The 21,049-nt window shown below is 39.4% G+C and overlaps 2 protein-coding genes across 2 annotated transcripts; both read left to right on the forward strand.

Moving 5' to 3' along the window:
- Positions 1-101: 101 nt before the first annotated feature.
- Positions 102-9,530, forward strand: LOC111337675 (uncharacterized). Its single transcript, XM_022944018.2, has 11 exons — positions 102-586; positions 1,311-1,392; positions 2,667-2,842; positions 3,678-3,736; positions 3,834-3,868; positions 4,084-4,264; positions 4,880-4,937; positions 5,530-5,642; positions 6,449-6,530; positions 7,511-7,858; positions 8,371-9,530. The coding sequence occupies exons 1-11, from the start codon at positions 194-196 to the stop codon at positions 8,953-8,955; spliced, it is 2,112 nt and encodes a 703-aa protein (XP_022799753.2). The 5' UTR covers positions 102-193; the 3' UTR covers positions 8,956-9,530.
- A 1,562-nt stretch (positions 9,531-11,092) lies between these two features.
- Positions 11,093-19,692, forward strand: LOC111337677 (transmembrane prolyl 4-hydroxylase). The gene is made up of 10 exons (XM_088738208.1): positions 11,093-11,386; positions 13,691-13,772; positions 14,506-14,684; positions 14,848-14,906; positions 15,762-15,796; positions 16,058-16,235; positions 16,493-16,550; positions 16,653-16,762; positions 17,395-17,485; positions 18,318-19,692. The coding sequence occupies exons 1-10, from the start codon at positions 11,192-11,194 to the stop codon at positions 19,095-19,097; spliced, it is 1,767 nt and encodes a 588-aa protein (XP_088594334.1). The 5' UTR covers positions 11,093-11,191; the 3' UTR covers positions 19,098-19,692.
- The last annotated feature ends 1,357 nt before the right edge of the window (positions 19,693-21,049 follow it).

Consider the following 21,049-nt stretch of genomic DNA (forward strand, 5'->3'; position numbering starts at 1 on the left):
GCCTAGCTCATTCAAACTGACCAATCACAGACGCTGGTGGCATCATGTGCTTTCACATGGCAGCTTCAGAGTAAAACAATTCATTCTCCATGAATGAAAAGTCCCTTAGCCGTAATATTTTGGATCATTAATTTATGAAGAATTTTCTGACCGAGGTTCCCGGCCCTGACGGGAGTATAACAAAACAAGATCGATGCGACTAATGGCGGATAGAAAATCCTTCAGCCTTGTCTGGTTTTTAGGTTTGGTTCTGATCATTGCGAGGGGCTTACAAATCAAAGCAAAGGATATTTCAATTCACCAACACACGTGCAATAGCGACGAAAACGAGGAGGGCTTCTGTGAAACGATAGATGAAAAAAAGTATGTTCAGAGCGACGAAATTATGGACTTTAAGGAGGAAATGCTTAGCACACAAAAGACAGATCAAGTAGAGAGTTTTTCACAAGATTTGAAAGAGGGTCAACAAAATAATGACAGTCCTAACAATTTATTGGAAAGCAACGATAAACAAGTGTCATATCATGGTAACTCATCAAGCAAGGAGTGGATTGGACTTCAGATTCCAGTTGTTGATGGAGTTAAGGCAAGTTTAATTCTACTTAGATCTAGCTTGAAAATATTTTATTAGATGCAAACGCTGCTTTCAGAGTCCCTTTTGATTGAGAAATTATTTTCTGTTAATCCCCGACCTTCCAAGTAAAAGCTTGCAAGACAAAGATCAGAACCAAGAGATGATAAGGCCGAGAGACTGGACCCCACATGCTGGTCTTATAACTAAAGAAATCCTACTTCAGTTTTCTTTGGGTAAATCTCGTTTCCAAAGATACAAGGAGGGACTCGATTAACCAATCCCGTGTCGCAAACATAGCTCAAGAAAATTTCCCAAGTAGCATCAAAATGCTTTCTACCGAAAGAAACTAGTAACATGCAAGATCGCCTGATTTATTTCCGAGAGAACATGCAGATATCTTGAGTTTAGAATGGCTAACTTCACAGTGTTTACCTTTGGAACAAGGCTCTTTTGTCTGACCCAATCCCCCTATTCCTTGAGTCTAGTCGCGACTCTGCTAGACCTCAAAGAATAATGCTCATAAAGAAAAGCTGATATGTACTCTTGAGCGGGAAGACTCAGGCAGGAGGAATGCAGAGGAAGCTGATGAAATAACATTGTTCTACCCATTGCAACCGTACAAAACCGCCATTATGCGCTTTTTATTGAATCTTGTCTTACCTAAGCGTAAAAACGTTAAAGGTTCGAAGCAAATGTAAACATCACAATAATTATACCATTAATACACATTGGATAGGTTGGTCACGTTCAGGAGATTGAAATTTTACCTGGCATCAAACGTCTAATGAAGACCTTGAGCATGCGCCCTCTTGTGTTTGGTAAGAGATCAGTCCTATGAGAGAATAAGGATAAATGTAGGTATCTGATCAACTGCACAGCTATCCCTCCCTTCCCACACTAACCCTGACTTGTTATCAGTTCACTGTTGTTGGGTTTGGGGAGGGGAGGGGTAGGTGCGCAGTTGCTCAGATACCGACATCGATCTGATTATCAGCAACAGAAACACTTGGGTCATAACTGCTGAGTACACACGACACTTGCCAGATATGAACATGATAAATGGCTCTAATTGTCAACGGGTAACTGGTGGTTTCGCCCCGTAGCAAGTTCGCCTCGCTCTCTTGTTTTAACACTTGAGTCAACCTCGTTCCAGTGGCCTTTTCCCTTGCTTAGGGCCTCACGCCCAAGTAAGGGAAAAGGCCATGGAAACGAGGTTGTACGTGAGTCTCCTATACATATATAATTCACAAGGAAATGTGTAGAGTTCAGTGGGGGTGAGTCACCCATTGAATCCTGGGAGTTATGAGATTTGCATTTGTCGTGGAGAGTGATAATAGTGAGAGCAATGAATGGTAAAATGCCTTACAACGTAGTTTTTTTGCCTTTAACCGCTGAAGAAAAAAAACCGTCACTTTAGTCTTTGGACTAGAGTAGGACCACGCAAATTTGCCACTAATAATGTGTTGTGTATTAGGGTTCGATATGTTAGAGTAACTATAGAGTACTACGTGTATCAGAAATAGTGGTCTACACAACTGCTTTTATTAGAATACGATGAACTTAATTATATACAATGATATATACGGATAATCACGTGCCTGCGGCCGAGGGTGTGCTAACCAATGAAATAAAGATTATTTTATAGCTGAGATATTTGTCCAAATAGGAACAAACACTACATAATGGAATAAGAAAAAAAAATAATTGGAATGAGACATTGGGATCTAGAAAATGAAAAAGTAAAAGAAAGGGATCTGCATTCTCACCTTCTCCCATTCTTCAGGACTCTCAGATCTGATTATTATAGTTCGCAAACTGGCACTTCACACTTTTTTGTCAATCAGTTCAAGAGAATTTCATGCTCTTTCAAAATAATACCACCTAGTTGATAAGTTTGTGTATTGTCATCAAATATTTGCTGGATGATGCATTGCTACTTTCACTTCTGGTTGTCAGTAAGAGGATTTCTCTACACAGCATGTGCAAGCTAGGGTCAAGTGAAGCCATGATAGAAGGTGCAATTGCTGCCACACTCGTAGAATTTGCTCATTCAACGTTTGCTTTTCTTGATTTTGTTTCGCCGCTTTAATAGAGATTCCCGATTTTCTCGACGAGGACGAATGTGAACTCATCATAGCCCTAGCTGAAAACAAAAAACTCAGTGATAATCCTAAGAGAACAGACAACCGAGGTGTTTACTATGAAGATCCTCTGAACACCTTCAAACGGTGGGACTTGAATGGAGATGAATACATTGACGCAGAGGAGGTTTGTAAAATTATTTCTCTTTAATAGTTCTTCCTGGGACACATCCTAGAGCAAAACAAACAAATAAACAAACACACCTTGTGAATGATACCGTGAACTATGACATGGCCGAAGTCACTGTCACACAATCACTTCATCTAATTAACAGTCCTGTTCGAGACTGCCCCAACCAGGAGCATTGATTAACAGATCGCATTCTATGTTGCTGTCGGCTGTTTTTTTGAAAGATCACTGTTGATGTCAGATATGGTAATAACGAAAAAGTGGCACACGAGGCGCAGCTTAGTGCGTCACTTATGTTCTTGCCACACTTTGACATCATTTGTTACCACGGAAACATGGAATCTATTTGATTTATATAATAAAAAGACTAGATACTATCAATGATGACGTCATCTTGCGTCTGTCCTCAAATAGGTCATAAGTAAGAACCAATCAAAACGCGTGTATAATTCAGCTCATAATAAAAACAATATTGTTAGCCTAGAAAAAATCTACTCCTACAATTTTTGTCAGTAGTCGCCCTATACGGAATCAAGGAGGACACTCGAACAAAGAAATGTTCTCACTAGGCCATTTTACAGTTGTGCGCTAATTTTCCAAGCTTTTGATTTGGAGTGAGGCTGAAGGTGACCTTGTTGTGATAGAGACCAGTATCTACTCAGCATGATAATAAAGTAATTTACATTTGAAAAGCACCCACGTTTGCATCATAAAAACGTCACCCTCACTCCAATTCAAACTGTAAAATGGACTATTCCTTACTTTATACTTAACTTAAGTTAAAAGATAAGCATTGTATATAATCATTTTTTTTCATGAACCCTTCAAACAGATCATCCTGATCCCTGGTAAAATGGATCTTAAATTTACCAAACATAACGCTTCTGAGATGTAAGTGTGCTTTCTTTACCGACACATGTTTTGAAAACTAGGAGAAATTTCTTTTCTTAAAAGTTGCTTTTTAATTAATTAATTCTATTTTCAATAGGATGAAAACTCTAAAAATGGATAAAGATGATAATGGTAAGTATTCACGCACGATAAACAAGCCCGGCCATGTTCATTAAAGGTTACTGAATATAATTTATAATGATTTCGGAAAAAAAAAACTCTAAAGCGTGTTCCCTCTATGGGATCCCCCAAAATCTTCCAAGCCCTCCCTTCCCCCCCCCCCCAGCAATAAATAATCACTGGTCCCTTAACAAAAGAACCATCTTTTTCTTCTTTTGTTTAACCAGGAAAAGTCAACCTGACAGAATTCAAAAGCGTGGAACTGGAGGAAATAAGACAATACGTTGCTGGTCTTCTAAATGATTCATCGCTGAGGAGAATACCTAACAGTAGAGTATCTTGGCTGTGGCATGATGAAGACGAACTCCTCAGATATCAACCTGACTTATTGCATGGATTCCATGAACGGTCGGCAGATATATCCCTCTTGTAGCCTGTGCAATTTCCCTCGAATAGTATTTAGTTTGAGTCAAGTCTTCAATAAAAGGACAACCAAAACGCACCCATAGCAGGAAATAGTGGATCTATTCCTGGAAATATTGACGTATAAGTAGTTACAGTAGCCTGGGGTAGAAGAATGAAACTGTCCGATGGGAAGGGGGAGGGGTTCTACAAAAGACTTTCACTAACATTGGAGAGTATAACGGGCTGTTTTTCGGACCATGGATTACAAATTACTTAACCCAGGGGGGAAAGAGAGGTACACAGTCTATAAACCCACCTAGCCACACCCATCAAGGGTTAAAATCATAAGAGTTTCAGTCCAAGATTCTAAAGTTTTTTCGTTTTTTGATCCTCATAGATATTTTTCAGCCCAAAAAAGGTTGATTTCTTTTACTATATGCCTTTCCGTTTCAATACGCATGAGGCACACGCCTCATGATGTCGTGGCCTAGCTCTAACTCTGATTTTGAATAGTTAAAACTAATAGAGGATCCTATTTATAGATAAAACTCTTGTTATTTTAGAGGTTGTCGTTTGGTCCAACACAGGAGTATTGTTAAAAGTAAATTTCTCTTCTAGGCTTCAAGCAGTTACCAAAATACCAAAAGAAATTATCCAGGAGAGTGAACCCATGCAGGTAAGAGAGACTAAGGTTTATCCGAAAAGAAAAGAAAACCTCGACCTCTACCATAAAAAGAAAAGAAATAGGAAATAGCTAGAATACAGATATGTAACGTTGTCGTTACTTTTGTTGTTACTGCAAAAAAAGAACTCTGCGTGAGATAGACTATTACTAAGGTTTTCTCAGAACAGACAAAATAAATGAGAGATCCCATGAAAAGCATAGCGGTCAACAGTGTGATGTTTCGAATGGACCTCAATGCAGGAAGTATAAGATTAACAACGATCTGATGAACAGTTAAAAGGAGACATGTTACACGGTTGTCATCAGTGGACAACATGATGGTTTCTCTTGGACATCCCAGAGTTCCTAGCGAACATCTGGTATCAATAAATTCCGGTTTATATGAACATCACAAACAGGATGACCCAAAGTCTCAGTCCATGGCCTCCATCAAAAGTCGTCTTATACCTCAAACCAATCTAATCTTGACCTTCTATCTTCCTCAACTATTCTTTATTTCCACTCATCGCACCTCATTTTGGGTTCATTGACGTATCTCGCAACAACCAAGTTGTAATTTTGACACCGTACAATTTACTTCAAGGTAATACAGTTTGAAGAAAACAATTACCAGTACTGCCAACAAGATAGTGAGCCTAAATTCGAAGGCGTTCCCTGCTGCTTGTACGGTGACATGAAGGAGTGTAGGATATGCAGGTATATAAAGGACAAAAAAAAAATGCATGGAGATTAAAACAATCGGGAAGTTTTCCATTCCACTTAGACTTTCTTGTCTTTGTTTTTTCTTCTTTTTTTTTTTCACGCCAAGACTTGCCTCAAAAGATAAATAGGAAGTATCGAGAGAAATAAGAACCATAAAAGGGACTGGGGGGAGTTGTGTTACAATAAGATTTACACGATTTCCCCTTAGACTCTGCTGAAATTTAGTGATGCCCCTTCGTTGGCAGTGAATAAAAAAAAGCAAACATTCATCTGAAAAAATTATTCGCCAAAGGCGAAGTGAACATTGTTGAATAATTCCCGAGACAAATTCGAGGGGATTATTCAACAAAATTCATTGAGTGTTGTCTGCTCGTCCAGGTTAGTGTAGTCCTGAAAAGGACTTGTGTCGGTAGTTGTTACTGACGTGTCGTTTAAGGATCATACTCGCAGGGATGATCTCACTACACTACCTCAATGAATAGTGTTGAATAAGTCAATAAGATAAAAAAAAAAAACTTCCTCAAAGATTCCTCTTTGTAGCGTTCTATGCCATGTTAGGCCAATCCTTTCACTCGCTAGGATCTCGTTTAGTAATAATTCTCTTTACTGTCAACCATAAAATTTTCATGATGTTAGTTTTAGAACTTGGTATCGGATCACAATAATCCCCTGCATGATTTGTTGTTATTCTCATCATTTTTCCTGCTTGATACTGTATTGATATTGTAAGGAAAAATTTTGCCTTGGTCACTCGTGGGATTTAAAGGGCTGACAGTCATTTCCCTATGTCATTTGCCTAGGTATATAACACTCGCTTATTTCCTTAACGATGTCGACGAAGGAGGGGAATTGGTGATGCCACTTGCAAATAGCGAATTTGAGGTACGTCGTTGCAGAGATATGTGAGAAGCTAATTTTGTTAGCCTGTCCCAACACTTAAATATTGGTGATAAAATACGTAAAACGCAAAACTTTTAACGATGATCTTAAAAGATGCAACATTACGCAGTATGGAAATTTTTTTTTTTTTTTTTTGCGCTGGATTAAGGAAGGGAAATGCGCCAGAAAACTTTTGTCGCTCATGGAGGGGAGGAAGACATATTGGAAACTTTAAGTTTGAGCCAGGAGGGAGGGTTGGGGCAGGCCATGAACGAGAGAGGGGGCAAATTAACAACTCGAGGTTCGTGACGAGGTGGGGGGGGATATTAGGGTTGGTGCAGAGGGTGGGGGAGAGCCTATCAGGGGTTGCTTAGGTACTTGACGTTCTAGACAGGGAGGGCTTGTAAGAAATGAGGCTTATCAAATACTTCCAGTTCTAGACGGAGATTAAACAGAGTCTTGAGTGGGGGTGGGGAAGGGGATTATTAGGGAGTGTTGATCATCAGAAACATGAAATTATTGAAGAGACCGGGGTTCATCTGCCCATCGTCTAGTCGGGGGAAGTTCTCAGGGATGAGGGCTCAGAAGAAACTCGATTTTCTAAGCGGGGGAGAGGGGTAGGGGCTGATGAGCTTTTTTATTACACGACACGGGCAGTCAGAGGGCCAATAACTGAAATCAACCAATCAAAATGCTCTATTGCCGGTCCAATATTCTCTAAGTATTGGACCGGGCACTGTCCCGAATGGTCCCGAATGATACCACACTTGTGTCCCTTTGAACTTCAGTCGTATAATAAATCTCTTATTAACCAAGCTTGCTCGGGACCGTACTGGAAGAATATCGGCCCTCGGTCTTTTTTGTACGGACCTCGCTGCGCTCGGTCCGTACTGTCAAGACCTCAGGCCGATATTCTCCCAGTACGGCCCTCGCGCTAGGTTAATAAGATATATATAGTGACTTAGCGGTCCACCTCTATTTAGGATGACGTCATGAACAACTCTGGTAACTGGACGGGTTTTTTCACTTACGACAAGACAACCGGAAGTCGAACAACCTTTGAAGTGGATGTACAATTTAAAATGGATGGTGCTAACAAAGTTCTTTATGGAAAAGGAAGTGACGCCAGCGGTGAATTCGAATTGACTGACAGTCTGTTAACAGGAAACATCATACGATTTCGCAAGAAGTATTTGAATCAAGGAAACAAAGATTTTTCCATTAAATACGCTGGTAGATTAAAGGGAAATACACAAATAGATGGGATGTGGTGGGTTCCAGGCGGGGAAAAGATGCGTGGAAAATTTTTTATGCGCCACAAAGGATACGAGGTTTGTTTTATTTGAATTCGGTTCACAAGCGGTATTATCAGACCAAAGGCGGTTATTTCGATCAAACTTGAGTTTTTTTGTCTCCAGAGTATTTTACAATAGTGTGCCATATCGGTAGAAAGTTCAGTCTTTATCTATCGCCTGGGGGGCATTTTTACGATTCCCACTCATTGCTTTAACCCTGTGTAAGCGATGATTGATCCGTCCCTCCGTTTCCCCTGTAAACCCAAAATTCTCCAAACCCTCCCCCCCTCCCAAGTGATGAATAATGAATGGTTTCTCATGGAAAAAATGATAAGACAATTCATCAGCTACAAGATATATTTCAAAGATGGTACCATTAGTCTAATCCACCGATAAATGTATGGCAGCAAGAGAAAATGAGGACCTGTTTTTCCTCAGCAGCAACTAGTAAATGTACTGAGAACCAAATAAGTGCAAATTCAGATATTGCGAGCTGCATTTCTACGTTTTACAATAAATTACCAACAAGTACTGTTTCCTTTTGGCAGAAATGGATGAGTAACTCTATGGAAAAATGCAACTCACATGAGTACTGTTCTAAAGGAAAACTGGTCATAAAACCGAAGCCAGGCAAAGCTGTCATGTGGTACAACCACGTGCTCAGTGACGATGGTACTTGGATCGGGGGACTGGATAACAGGATGTACTATGGCCACTGTGACGTCACCAAAGGCGAGAAATGGATGGCTACTAATTGGATTAACATAGATGGTGACGGGGAGATAGAGTTGAAGGCCTGGAAACGAGGTACAAACCTCATATCTGAGACTAGGAAACATGTGAACCAGAATATTCTTCAAAGAATGCGAAGAGCTGAACACAATAAAGCACCTGATGAAATTGAAGAAGAACTTAACAATGATATGGACAACAACCAAGAATGGACGTTTGAGTCTCGTCCGAAGGAAAGACACGTTCTAAATGCTGTTGCATCATTGATAGAGTCTCTGAAAGAAGACGAAATGGTAGCTGTTTCTAAAAAAGTACATGAGAAGCTCCAGATGCTCTGCGTACCTTTAGTTCTAAACCAGGGGGGTAAAATTTCCTTAGTAGATGGAAGCAAGGCTGAATGAAAGAGAATACTCTCTCATTTTTAGAGAGAAATCTTACGCAAAATAATCGTACAATATTTTTTCTGGTGGATATAACTCCCTTCTCTTGAGCGCGAAAATTTTAAGCAAAGTATCATTTAAGAGAGTACTGAGCTATAATGTTTATATTGTTGTATATAGAAGTTATAACTTCGAGTTTCGTGCATGAAACGTTAGTGCGTGGTTTTTTCCTATGACAGCCACCAAACATTTCTTTAGGGAAGCAGACGAACATCATGTTGTACAATGGGTTATTAGAAATTTTTTGAGAAATCCCTAATGCCTAAGGATTCTAGCAGTATTTGAACGTAGAACGGTTTAGTACAATGTAGTGCGCAAGCACTGATGTAGATTGGTATGAGTTTCTTTATCAGGGGCTCTTTTGTATACGATCTGTTGTAGACATAGTGGCTGTGCTAAAACTTATTTTTCTTCATCATATTGCAAGAAACCGATTTTGAAAATGGTATACTTAGGAGCAACCCGATCTCTTAATGTTCTTTAACATTGAAAAATGGAGCAAAAGTGAACCCTCGGCTCTTTTTCTGCAGCCGAAACACATGTATTTATCTTTTTGGTGTGGGCGTGAGTATTTGAGACCATTGTAAATATTCAGCACGAGGTGTTTTTAGTAAATCGCAGCAGCCAATCATAGCTAGGGAAACATCACCAGGAACCAATGAGAACTCGAAGTGCAATCAAGCAAACTGCCTGAAGCGCAGGAAATAGCCGAGTGATAAGTCGCCATTGGTTTTGGTTTTTTTAATCTGATTGGTTGGAAGTGGCGCGAGTTTTCTGATTTACAATTGAAAATCACTCCAGTAGAATAAGCCGCATATCATCAGTTCGTACATGTACCATAGGGAATAATTCAAAATAGACCTTTTTACAGTTGCGGGCTTGTGGCCAAGCTTTTGAACAGGAGTGAGGCTAAGGGTGACCTTGTTATGATAGAGATGTTGCTGGTTTTCAAATGCAAATTTCTTTGTTATCATGCTAAGTAGATACAGGTCTCTATCACAACAGGGTCACCCTTAGCCTCACTCCTGTTCAAAGGCTTCGCCACCAAGCCCACATCTGTAAAAGGGACTATAAGATGTACTGTAATAAAAAAAATTTGAAGCCTCCAATGTGGGTCAACACTCATCATAATGACCTCTTCTAAACCGTAAGCCAAAATAATGAATGATCAAAACAAAAACGAAAATTTGAACTCCTTAGAATTTTCGAAAATGACAAAATATGCCAACTGATGTCGCGCGGAACCAGTGGGAGTTACATCAATAACCCACTCTAGAGTTTGTGAACATTGTGAATTGTCTCTACGTGCTCATATTCATCTTAACACATGAAAATCAATAACGACTCGTCTCGTGAAGTTACTCGTCGAAACTTGATCGCATCCGAAGTTTCCCCGACTTAAGCTGCCATGACGCTGCCGCTGCATTACCTAAATTCAGTTTTGCAAAAAACACTGTATTCCAGTGTTATTGAAAATAATTTTAATTTGCATGCATGAACAAAATAAAAGTAAACTTCCAACACAAGAAAGGTGAGAAAAAACCATCCAAAACAAATTTCTACTTAATTCTCTTTACCTGCAAAATTGAAACCTTAACCTCCCCTTGAAAAATGTACCTGAGGTACCTCTTTTTAGCGTATGCAGTTTCCTTCGTTTATATTGCAACTTCCAATTCTCTTGACTTTTTTGGAGGAAAATCAACGTGGTATACGAGATATCCTGTTGCTGATTTACCATGTTTGAGTTTGCGCTTGTGTTTAAGCCAGCTATCGCCGTAAAACTGAGACAAGGCTATCACTAAACATCTTCTGGATTAATTCAAGTTGAAGTATTTTCTGACTGTTATATTTCCACTAATAAGAATCGAAAATAGTTTAGTTACATTCCTAGTGTAAGTCTCACGATGTGAAACTATCTTGCTAACGATTAGACTCGATCCAGGAGTTCCCGCAAAGTTTAACGGGGAGGTTACCTAGGGCTTCCATTCCTCACATCAGTCCCCACTCGAGATAATCGGGAGAATAAGATTAGCAGTGTTAGGTACTTGTTAAATACCTGTTGAACCTGCATGAATAAATTATCAACTGAATAGATTATCTGGTTTGTAATGGTAGATGTTTTAGAGTGATTCAACTTTACTGTGATTACTTCAAATCAAAGCAAAATTTCACAAATCTCGGTTAGCTTTCATATACTATGGAGCTACATCTTCACCATGCCTTAGCCACAGTTCATATATTTATAACAGTGATTTGTAGTAAGCAATTGGTTTACTCAGATAACTTTCATAAGCAACTAAGCGAGTGTCAAGACAGCACTGCAGATTGTTCAGCAGGACATCACGAACCTCGTAATATCCACTTACGTTTACCAAGAATCAACGGAGTAAAGGTAAAATTTCATCTACTTAATTTTTACCCAAGCGAAAATCTGAAGAAGAAAATTTAGCTTGCAGAGCTGAGCTTGATTTAGCTGAGCTTGCTTGTGGCAATTTTTGAATCTCTGCTTCGCTGATCGCCTCTTCAACTAGTCTTCGTAATCATCTGATCATGGGGCTACTGGAATTTTTCTATGGCAGACTGGTTTACACATACTGGCCAGATTTTAAGGTGAACTGCGGGCAAAGGAGTAAGCAAATAGTTCTGTGTACTGTTTATCAGATGTTTATATATACCATGCTCCGCGGCCTTTAACTCGATCATTTCTAGTGGTAAGATCAGCCCGCATAGGTGGGGATGAGGAGGGATTTAGGTTTAAGATATAGATAAACGTATTGTAGGCTTGAATAACGAATAGCCAAGAAAAATGAGTTCTCATTGACTCAGATATCGAGGCAATAGACAGTGCGAAAAGGGGGGGGGGGGATCGACAGGAGACGCTGTCTTTTATTAATCGCGACATTCGCTCACGGGGGCCGACCTTCTGTGTCTCGAACTATAATTAATCAATATATCGAAGGCAACGTAGGGTATAAACTTCGCTTGGGTTTTGAATTTTTTCTCTATAGGCTTGTGAAGTGACAATGTTTATGGTGAATGCATTCAACCGTATATGCGTATATCACGCATAAGCAGTTCAATGCATAGCAAAGCCGTGTAGCATGTACATGGACTGAGAACTAAGAGTGTCTTGGCTGAACGGTCAATAAACACACTTTTGCAAAATATGTGAAATAAATGAACTGTGAAGTACCCTAGGCAGTAAAAATTACAGAAAATCTTCGAAAAAGTAAGCAGTCACTAGTTTCTGGTTCATTTTGTTGGGCAAAAAGGAAAAGTGCAGTGGTACTTTAAGAGGCTTTTTTCGAACAATTTCCATTTAAGCGGAAGAAACACTGTTCCTTTTGTCTTTGGCATTGCAACGGCTTGTAAATTTTTCAAGTTCGGTTAATCTTTTACACCATAATATCAGTATGCATATTCTCCATACTGTTTTCTATACATTTCTTAAGGTGCTGACAAGGAGAATTTGTTCAACAATCAAGAGCTTCTGTAGTTAGTGATCATTTCCTTTATTCTCATGAGCCTAATGTGTATTTCGGGGGTGATAATGTAAGGAGAAATTATTTGCTAGTCACTCTTTGTGAGTCTAAGGGGTGAAAGCGTTAAAACAATGGATCATCGAGGATAGAGATATCCCCTCTAAACATTGCTAGCTTTAATTTTCGCTTTAATTTGAACACAACTCTAACATCACTAAAAGGCTGATCATTTTGAAAACTTTACTAATCTTAACTACATTAGGAGTGAAGACATCCGGATTTACTGCCCGGTGTCGTTTACCCTTTAGGTACTAATTTCTCCATAGAGTATTAACCTTGAATCATTTATAAAGGTCATGCGAATAAAGGAAATGATCGCCAATTTCAGAAACTCATGATGTCATCAATCAAGTTCTCTCTGTCAGTGCAGTGACGTAGGAAATGTAAAGACAACATTATGGAGGATATGAATGCTAACCGCTAGGGTGTAAAGGGTTAAGGGCTTATAGTTTCTAAAGAAACGGTTTGGGGCTGCGTCGGTGGGGGTAACGAAATAATTTGAATATATCAACAAAGTTGAAATGGTAAATTGGCCACTGTTACGATTATAAAAGCTGACGTTTCGAGCGTTAGCCCTTCGTCGGAGCGAAAGGGTTAACATGTCATTCATCCATCTCGCCAGATGTTTTATCATCGTAAGTCTATTTACGAGCCAAGTGGCCCATCACGCCGGCGCTTAACTCCTGTTTCCCCTGCATGAAGCAACTAGGAGTATTTCTACTTCTAGCCCTTCGCTCCGACGAAGGACTAACGCTCGAAACGTCAGATTTTATAATCGTAACGGTGGCCAATTTACCATTTCATGAAGCATGAAGCATGAAGCAACTAGGATTGTTTCTTCATGAAGCATGAAGCAACTAGGAGTACTTCTATTTCTAGCCCTTGGCTCCGACGAAGGGCAAACGCTCGAAACGTCAGCTTTTATAATCGTAACGGTGGCCAATTTACCATTTCAACTTTGTTGATATATTGAAAGTATTTCTACTCCCCCCTGGATGAGATGCTAGTCCATCGCAGGACTACCCCCCACCCCAGCATTATATTCATCACTACCCATTTAAACACCTGGGTGAAGAGAGGCACTGTGGGAGTAAAGTGTCTTGCCCATGGAAATAATGACTCTCACCTTTCTTACGCCACACCTTTCAATCTAGGTTGGGCATATTCAAGAAATGGAGTTAACAGAGGGTGCCAAACACACCGTGAGAACTCTAAGCTTACAGCCACCAGTGTTTGGTAAGTGATGTAAACGGTTGACGAAACTACTAAAAAAATAGTTTAGAGTTTAATACAACGGGTGCAACTTATTCTTCGACTACCACTCTTCGCTTGGGAACCTGTTCTACAAATTCGACGCCAGTATTATATTATTCCCGTCCTAGAAGGATAAACAACCGTAAGAGATGACGATTCGAAGATAATAAAATGACTCTGAGGTATTGACCTCGATTGTACTGCAACCCTGCTTAATCATTAACGATATTCAGCTCAGACTGGTACCCATTAACAGGTCACTAAGATAGGTAATAGAATTAAAGAAAAGTTGCATTTTACGTCAATGCATGCATTGACCTCCTCCCCTCCCCCCTTCTTGCAACAAATCAGCTGCCTTAGGCAACTTGCTGGTCAATTTTTTCTACGTTTAGTGCATACATTAGGGACTGGTCATAAATTTTTCTTGAGGGGGATGGAGGATTTTGGCTGTCACATCAAATTTTACCTGATACCCTCGCCTAAGGCTCTGTAATATTCTTATCCCCCGTCACTGGCAGTTAATCGGCGGTCAGTCTTCTATACTCTGTTGGCGACTACTGGTCCCCTTCCGATCCCCTTAAAAACTAAGTGACCCCCCTCCCAAATCATCCACCCCAGCAGGCAATAAATAATGAATAGTCCCTCAATTAAGTTTCAGTTATAAAGAGTCATTTTCTTCAGACACTTAACTGTTTTGTACATTTTCATTGCACAGAAATTCCAAATTTTTTCACTGATGAAGAATGTGAAATGATCATTGATTTAGCCCAAGAAAAGGGAATGAGCGAAATTCCGCTGACCGAAGATAATGACAACAGTGGTAATGAAGATTTGATAGAACACAAATTTAAAGCTTGGGACAAAAATGAAGATGAATTTATCGACAAAACTGAGGTAAGAATATCTGATTATCTTTCGACCACTTTTTGGTCGTTTTCTGTTCAGTGGTGTTCTGCTAGTGCTTCCTCCTCAAACTCTAATTCTGAATTCTAAATTTTCGCAAGATTCCACCGAATCCATCATGTTATAACTGACAGAATTATGTTTTCTTGTGTAGGCCCTTCACATACCTGAAAAAAGAAATATCTATTCAACAGAAGACGATATTCCAGAAATGTGAGTTCATTCAAATTATACCGGCTTATTGTTATGCAAGTTTAATGACCCAGTCTCGTTAAATTCGATCAACAACTCATTCTTTGCCAATACCGGCACCAAAGTGAGGCAAACCTCATCTAATGGTTAAAACACACAACAGTCTGAGACTAAAAGAAATGAATATTACTGCCCTTTTTGTTTCTATTGTTGTTGCTGTTGTTGTTGTTGCTGTTGTTGTTGTTGCTGTTGTTGTTGTTGCTGTTGTTGTTGTTGCTGTTGTTGTTGTTGCTGTTGTTGTTGTTGCTGTTGTTGTTGCTGTTGTTGTTGTTGTTGTTGCTGTTGTTGCAAAACTGAGTCTTCATTACATGGTTCAATGTTTCTAGTAATTTCTAGAAACTACTACTTAGTATCAAGGACTTTTAAATGGGGTCATTATTCTTATAAGGGATGATTTTTTAAAATAACACTGGTTTTCCCGCCCTTTGATGGTTTTGCCCATGGGGCATCGCAGGCGTCGGTCCTTTTTTTTTTTCCTGTAGCAGCCATCTTGGTTTTGTTAATTGTTTTGAGCTCGAAATGAATGGTTCTATTAATTTGACGACTTATTTCTGCTTATTCAACTGTTCTGCTATCGAGAACAATCATACGAGTGAAGAAATGACCTCCAATGAGGTTGTCAAACATGCTTTCGCTCTTTAGAAAGTTCTTTAGAAAATGCGATTGTTCAACACAATAATGCCACTACTTAAGCAGTAGTTAAAATAAAGCCTAACAAAAGTTCATTACTCCACACATCCGGGTACTGGTAACAGTGAAAACAATGTTTTTTGATTTTCGATCTTAAATTGTGACGTTTTCTTTTTATAACTGAAGGTTTGCCGCCTTGAACTTAGATCAAGACGAAGATGGTAAGACTTTCTCTCTATCCCTCTAGTCTCGTTATTTCAGACTTGATACAGAATTTAGTCCCTCAAGTGAGTTAATGCGACGGTTAATGCACAAAGTTAACAATTTTCTTTTCAGCCGGTTTCTTTCCAGTCATGTTAAAAATAACAAAACTGATTTGATTTTCTCTTGCCGTTACAACCTTCCATAAGAATTCAGTCCTCAGAGTTGCTTCGAAGAAATAAAAGAATTCTACAAATAACTTTGTAAAATATTTTCTAAAGGTAAACTATCCATGAAAGAGCTTGAACAGACTTCATTAGAAGACCTAAACGCCTATTTTGACAAAGAAAAGCTGGCAAAGCCGCGCCTGCGCAGTCATAACAATCAACAAGTGTGGTTATGGCACGATGAAGATGAACTTTTACAATACGAAGGATTATTAGAAGATTATCATGACCGGTAAGGATTGATATCAATACTTGAATTACACACACTTCTTAATTTCTTGACTTACTTAGCAAGGCAGATCTTACGCAGGGGTGTTTAAAAACCCCGGTTAAACTGTTTAGCTTGCAAGTAATGTCTCGTGTTTGGATTTCACCCTGCGGCCCATTTTCGGGCTTAGCCTATCACTAAATTAGCAGCCACTTTTGGCACAGACTCATTACAACAACCTTTAAATTATCTGATGCAATCTGATATGTCTCATTTCTCAGACTTCAGCAACTCACCAAGCTACCAAAACCGATAATTGAGCAAAGTGAGCCCATGCAGGTTTGTAATTAGCGTAACTGCTGTTAAATCTTGTGTTAAAATCAATCCCTGTTTAATTCTTTTCCTTTATCAGTATTTTTCCTTGATGCTCCTTCTTCGTAGGTCGTACATTATAAGGAACAAGGACATTATCACTGTCACCATGACAGCCAGTCGATCACGCATGACAAACCTTGTTGTATGTATGGCTCTAGTGATTGCAGGCTCTGCAGGTAAATGAACGTCAATTAAATGAGATACTGACCAATCAAGAATTTCAATGAGAAGGAAAATAACTGTTAAAATTTTTCTTTTGAATGTTTCTGTTAATCTTATAGTGATACTTTATGACCACATATGCTCGGTTTATTTTGTCGCCCGCTACATGATCTGCAACACTAGGATCTCTTCTTTCTCATCGTTTACAACCTTAATGTCTTATGCCTTGGGCATCTTTTTAAGAGTAACTTCACTTCTACCCACGGCGACTTCGGAGGAAACTAACAATAACTAAAGACGTTGCATATTAAGTGTGATGCATTACTATGTAGTCTCACTTACTCAGTTTGTATGCTTTTAGTAGTGTTTACCCTTGCCCTCTTGAACTTGTAACAAAAAGGAGGTAATTTGTAATAGTAAATCGGTATTACATGTTCCCAAGAACCAGTAAGATGCTCTCGTAGAAATCCACCCTCTTCCCCTGCGGCTTTACCAAGACAAAGTGATGATTTATTATAAAGAAAAATCAAAGCCTGTTCCCAAACGTCAACAAGACACTGCTATTTCTATTACGCATATTATACTATTAACCTTAAGACCATGGCAGTTTTCTTGTGATTTTCAAACGTTAAACTATATGTTGCAGATATCTAACGATCATGGTCTTTCTAAACGATGTCGATGAAGGAGGAGAATGTGCATTCCCCCTTGCTGATAACACGACTTTCAGCTGGCAGGTAACCAAACCATTTACCCTTTTGAACGTCCAAGATCAAAGTAATAAGTCTAGGTAGCTCCTACACATGTCCATTAACATCAGTTGCAAGAATTTCGTGCCATGTCAAGATGACATGATATCTATATAACTAATAAGAATGTTGATCTCCATCACCTGCCTCGCTGCGTCATGAAGAGTAGTTACTTGCTGATCGAAGCTGAAAGGATCAGTTTCCTTCTATCAGTCAACTGATCATCAAAAATCAAATGCTTAAACCGAAGTTTACATACCTTTCTCAAGCTCCAACAATTTAATAAGCGTGCAGAGCTTTTAACCAAAGGAATACGGTAAATACTTTGCAAAACACAACAATTTAACACGCAATATATGTTAGCCATTCATTTTGCTATGAGGCTTCCCATTTGTGTGAATTCCCAAACACATACGACCACTCGAGAATCAGATAAGAAAACCATCCGATGAAAGAGAAAGACTTACATGTACAAGCTATGATGTCCTTAGTAAAATCTTTATATCAAATACTATCAAACGGTGCCACTTATTTTTGTTCTACAAAGCTGCGTTCATACTTGGTGCCCGAGCACGGAGTCCGAGTACGTTTCTGGATGGGCACTAATGTGAACACAGCTTTTTTTCAGGTACCCACGCCAGAAATTCGGGCACTGAACCGGGCACAGATTTATCGAGTGCCCAGTGCCTGAACACAGCACCATTTTGTGCCGGTGCCCTGGCACTAATGCTCGGCCTTTAAGTGTGAACGCATCCTAAGACGATAAAAGCGTGAGATATCGCCATATTAACTTTTCATGCCTGTTAACTATTTTTGCAAGGCGTGGTCCAACGAGTCAGTTCAAAGATGTAACATGGTCAAGCACTGTGATAAGTCCAACTTAGTGATCAAACCACAGAGAGGAAAAGCCTTGCTTTGGTATAATCATTTGTACGATGGTACTCGTGGATGGCTGGGTGAGTTAGATCCTCTATCATATCAAGGGAGCTGTTATGTTCAAAAAGGCGACAAATGGGTGGCGAAGATCTGGATTAATATCAACGGTGATGGTGATGAGGAGCTCAGAGCATGGAAGATGGGTCACAACTGGCTTGCTAAGAATAATTACAACGAAGAGATAGTGAATGCTTTACGCTCTGAGATCCATCAAAATAAATACGCAAGGGATATAAATGAAAATATTGCGGTGAATATTAAAAATGAGAGTCTTTCGAAAGAAGACGCCGCCATTACTGCAAAAGAAGAAAATACCAAATCAGATGTAGATGAACAAAGCAGCCGTGACACATCGGACAGCGACGAGGAAGCAACCGTTGTCAGTTTAGATGATGTACCAGAGCTTACACCAAAAAGTCCTAAATTAGCAAGAACAGAAACGTCTACGCCTCTTCCTCTTACGGAAGAGCAAATGACCCCAAAGGGTCCTAAAATTGGCCATCTTCCACTCAAAGAGTTTCAAGGAAACAGAATAGTGCAATCTATAATGCTACTTTTAGAAGAGCTCGATCAGGTGGAGCTTGAAATAATTGCGAGGAATTTGCACACGAAACTAAAGCTTGTCTGCGTTCCTCTTATCATGAATCCTATGGGGCGTATCTAGAATATGGTACAAGTGCAGCCATGCGTATAAAAGAACGGCTTGCATCGAAAGAATGTTTACAGAACGTTTTTTGACGCTTTTCGACGTAAAAACCAATTCTATAGAATCTCTTAGAATCTGGTACAAGTGCATCCATGCGTGCAAAAGAACGCTTTGCATCGATAGACTGTTTACAGAGCGCTTTCCGATTGAGTATCGTAAAACCAATCCCACGGTCATCAAAGAGAGAAAAGAAAATACCTTAAGAGCCGATGAAAGTTCGAAGTAAAAACGACCCAACTACCTAAAGCGCAGAGAAAAAAGGGCGACCAAGTCGTGATTGGTTTTAGTTCTGCATTTGATCGGTTGAGAAAGTGCAAAGTCCGATGCAATGCAATCTTGGATTGCTATCGACACTCAATAGCAAATTGCTCTTAGAAATTACTCAAGATTAAGTTATCATTTTGGCCATTGTAAGCTCAATATCAATTTTCAACCACTGACTGCAAATATGGCCATTGTAAATATCTAAATCTATACGTGATTGGAAAAATAATAACAAATTTATTATTGCCCATCACAATAAACCTCGAAAAGAAATTGAAACTTTAAAGAATAGACGTGGAGTAAGGATCATAAGGGTCTGATGGTCTGAAAAATCTAACAAATTCAGTAACGTTTATTGGAGGTCTGTTTGAGAGCTTTGGCACGAAGGGAATGGGACGAGACTGGTTTACGAAACAGGGCGTTTCTCGTTGTCTCGACCAAGCCTCTTAGCCTCCCCTTGCAAACTTCAAGCAAACATTTCTTTTGGTCACTCCCTCGTAGGATTGATGAAAAGCAGTTTAAATTCATCCTGTTCTTTAATAATTCTCATACTTCTTACAGAAAATAAACAAAGTGCTCCTACGATTGAGAGGTCCTACAACAATTGAAAAAAGTAAAATTATTTTTATGTCATAACATAATAATGACACGTGCTAACTAATTACTAAATAACAAGTGCGTAAAAAAAAAAACAGAACACAACTACTCGCGCTTCTCTTCGTCAACTTCATTATTATGATTCTGATTTACTGTCGTCACGCGCATAATTGAAAGACCTCTCCACAACCTTTGAAAATAGATCGTTGCAAGTCGCTCAGAGATGCAAACAATCAAGGAGAATGCTCGTATAAAACACTAAACTCAGGTCTCAAATACAGGACAATGTCGTCTCAATTAGCTTTTGTCCGGTCAACTCCTTGGATCGCCAAGCATTCTTTTCGGTGGTTTTCGAATGTAAAGAAGAATTTCGAATTCATTCGGAATTTTTTTTGTCAAAGTAAACACGAACCCCTTAATTATAACGTCACACTGTCGTCACGCGCACAATTAATCAACCTGACTAAAACTCCTCGACGCAAACATTCAAGGAGATTCTTCTTGATAAACACAAAACTCAGGGTTCGAAAGAACGGCCAGTCAATGGACATTGAACTGTCAGAAATAGGTTTTGTCCGGTCAACTCCTCAGATGGCCTAACATTTTCTTTTGTCTGGTTGTTTATGCATGTGAAGAAGGAACTAATTCCGTGCTAAGTTTAGATTTTGAATATTTTAAAGTTTCAAAATCATTACCGCGTTAACGTTTTGGATGGAAAAGGGGGAAAGACGGATACCACCAGACCAGAAACCTTTTTGCCTGTTCGATTCCAGGCTGTCAGTTCAGTAAAACGGAGCGAAACTGAAAATAGCGCGATAGAAGCGCTAGCAGAGGAATGAAAAAGGCAAGAGAGGCTTGGGTCGAGTCACGTAAAGACATCAAACCAAGATCCTTACAGATCACAATCTCGTGACAAATCGCGCGACTTTACTTGCACACTATAATGAGAACTTTTGTACAAAACTTTCCTAACCACTGGGCGAAAAATCAGATTTGACGTCAGACAAATGCAGTCCAAATGTGGTTCACATGTGATGTTTGTCATATTT

The sequence above is a fragment of the Stylophora pistillata genome, chromosome 11 (assembly GCF_964205215.1).
Source record: "Stylophora pistillata chromosome 11, jaStyPist1.2, whole genome shotgun sequence".
Taxonomy (NCBI): Eukaryota; Metazoa; Cnidaria; class Anthozoa; order Scleractinia; family Pocilloporidae; genus Stylophora; species Stylophora pistillata.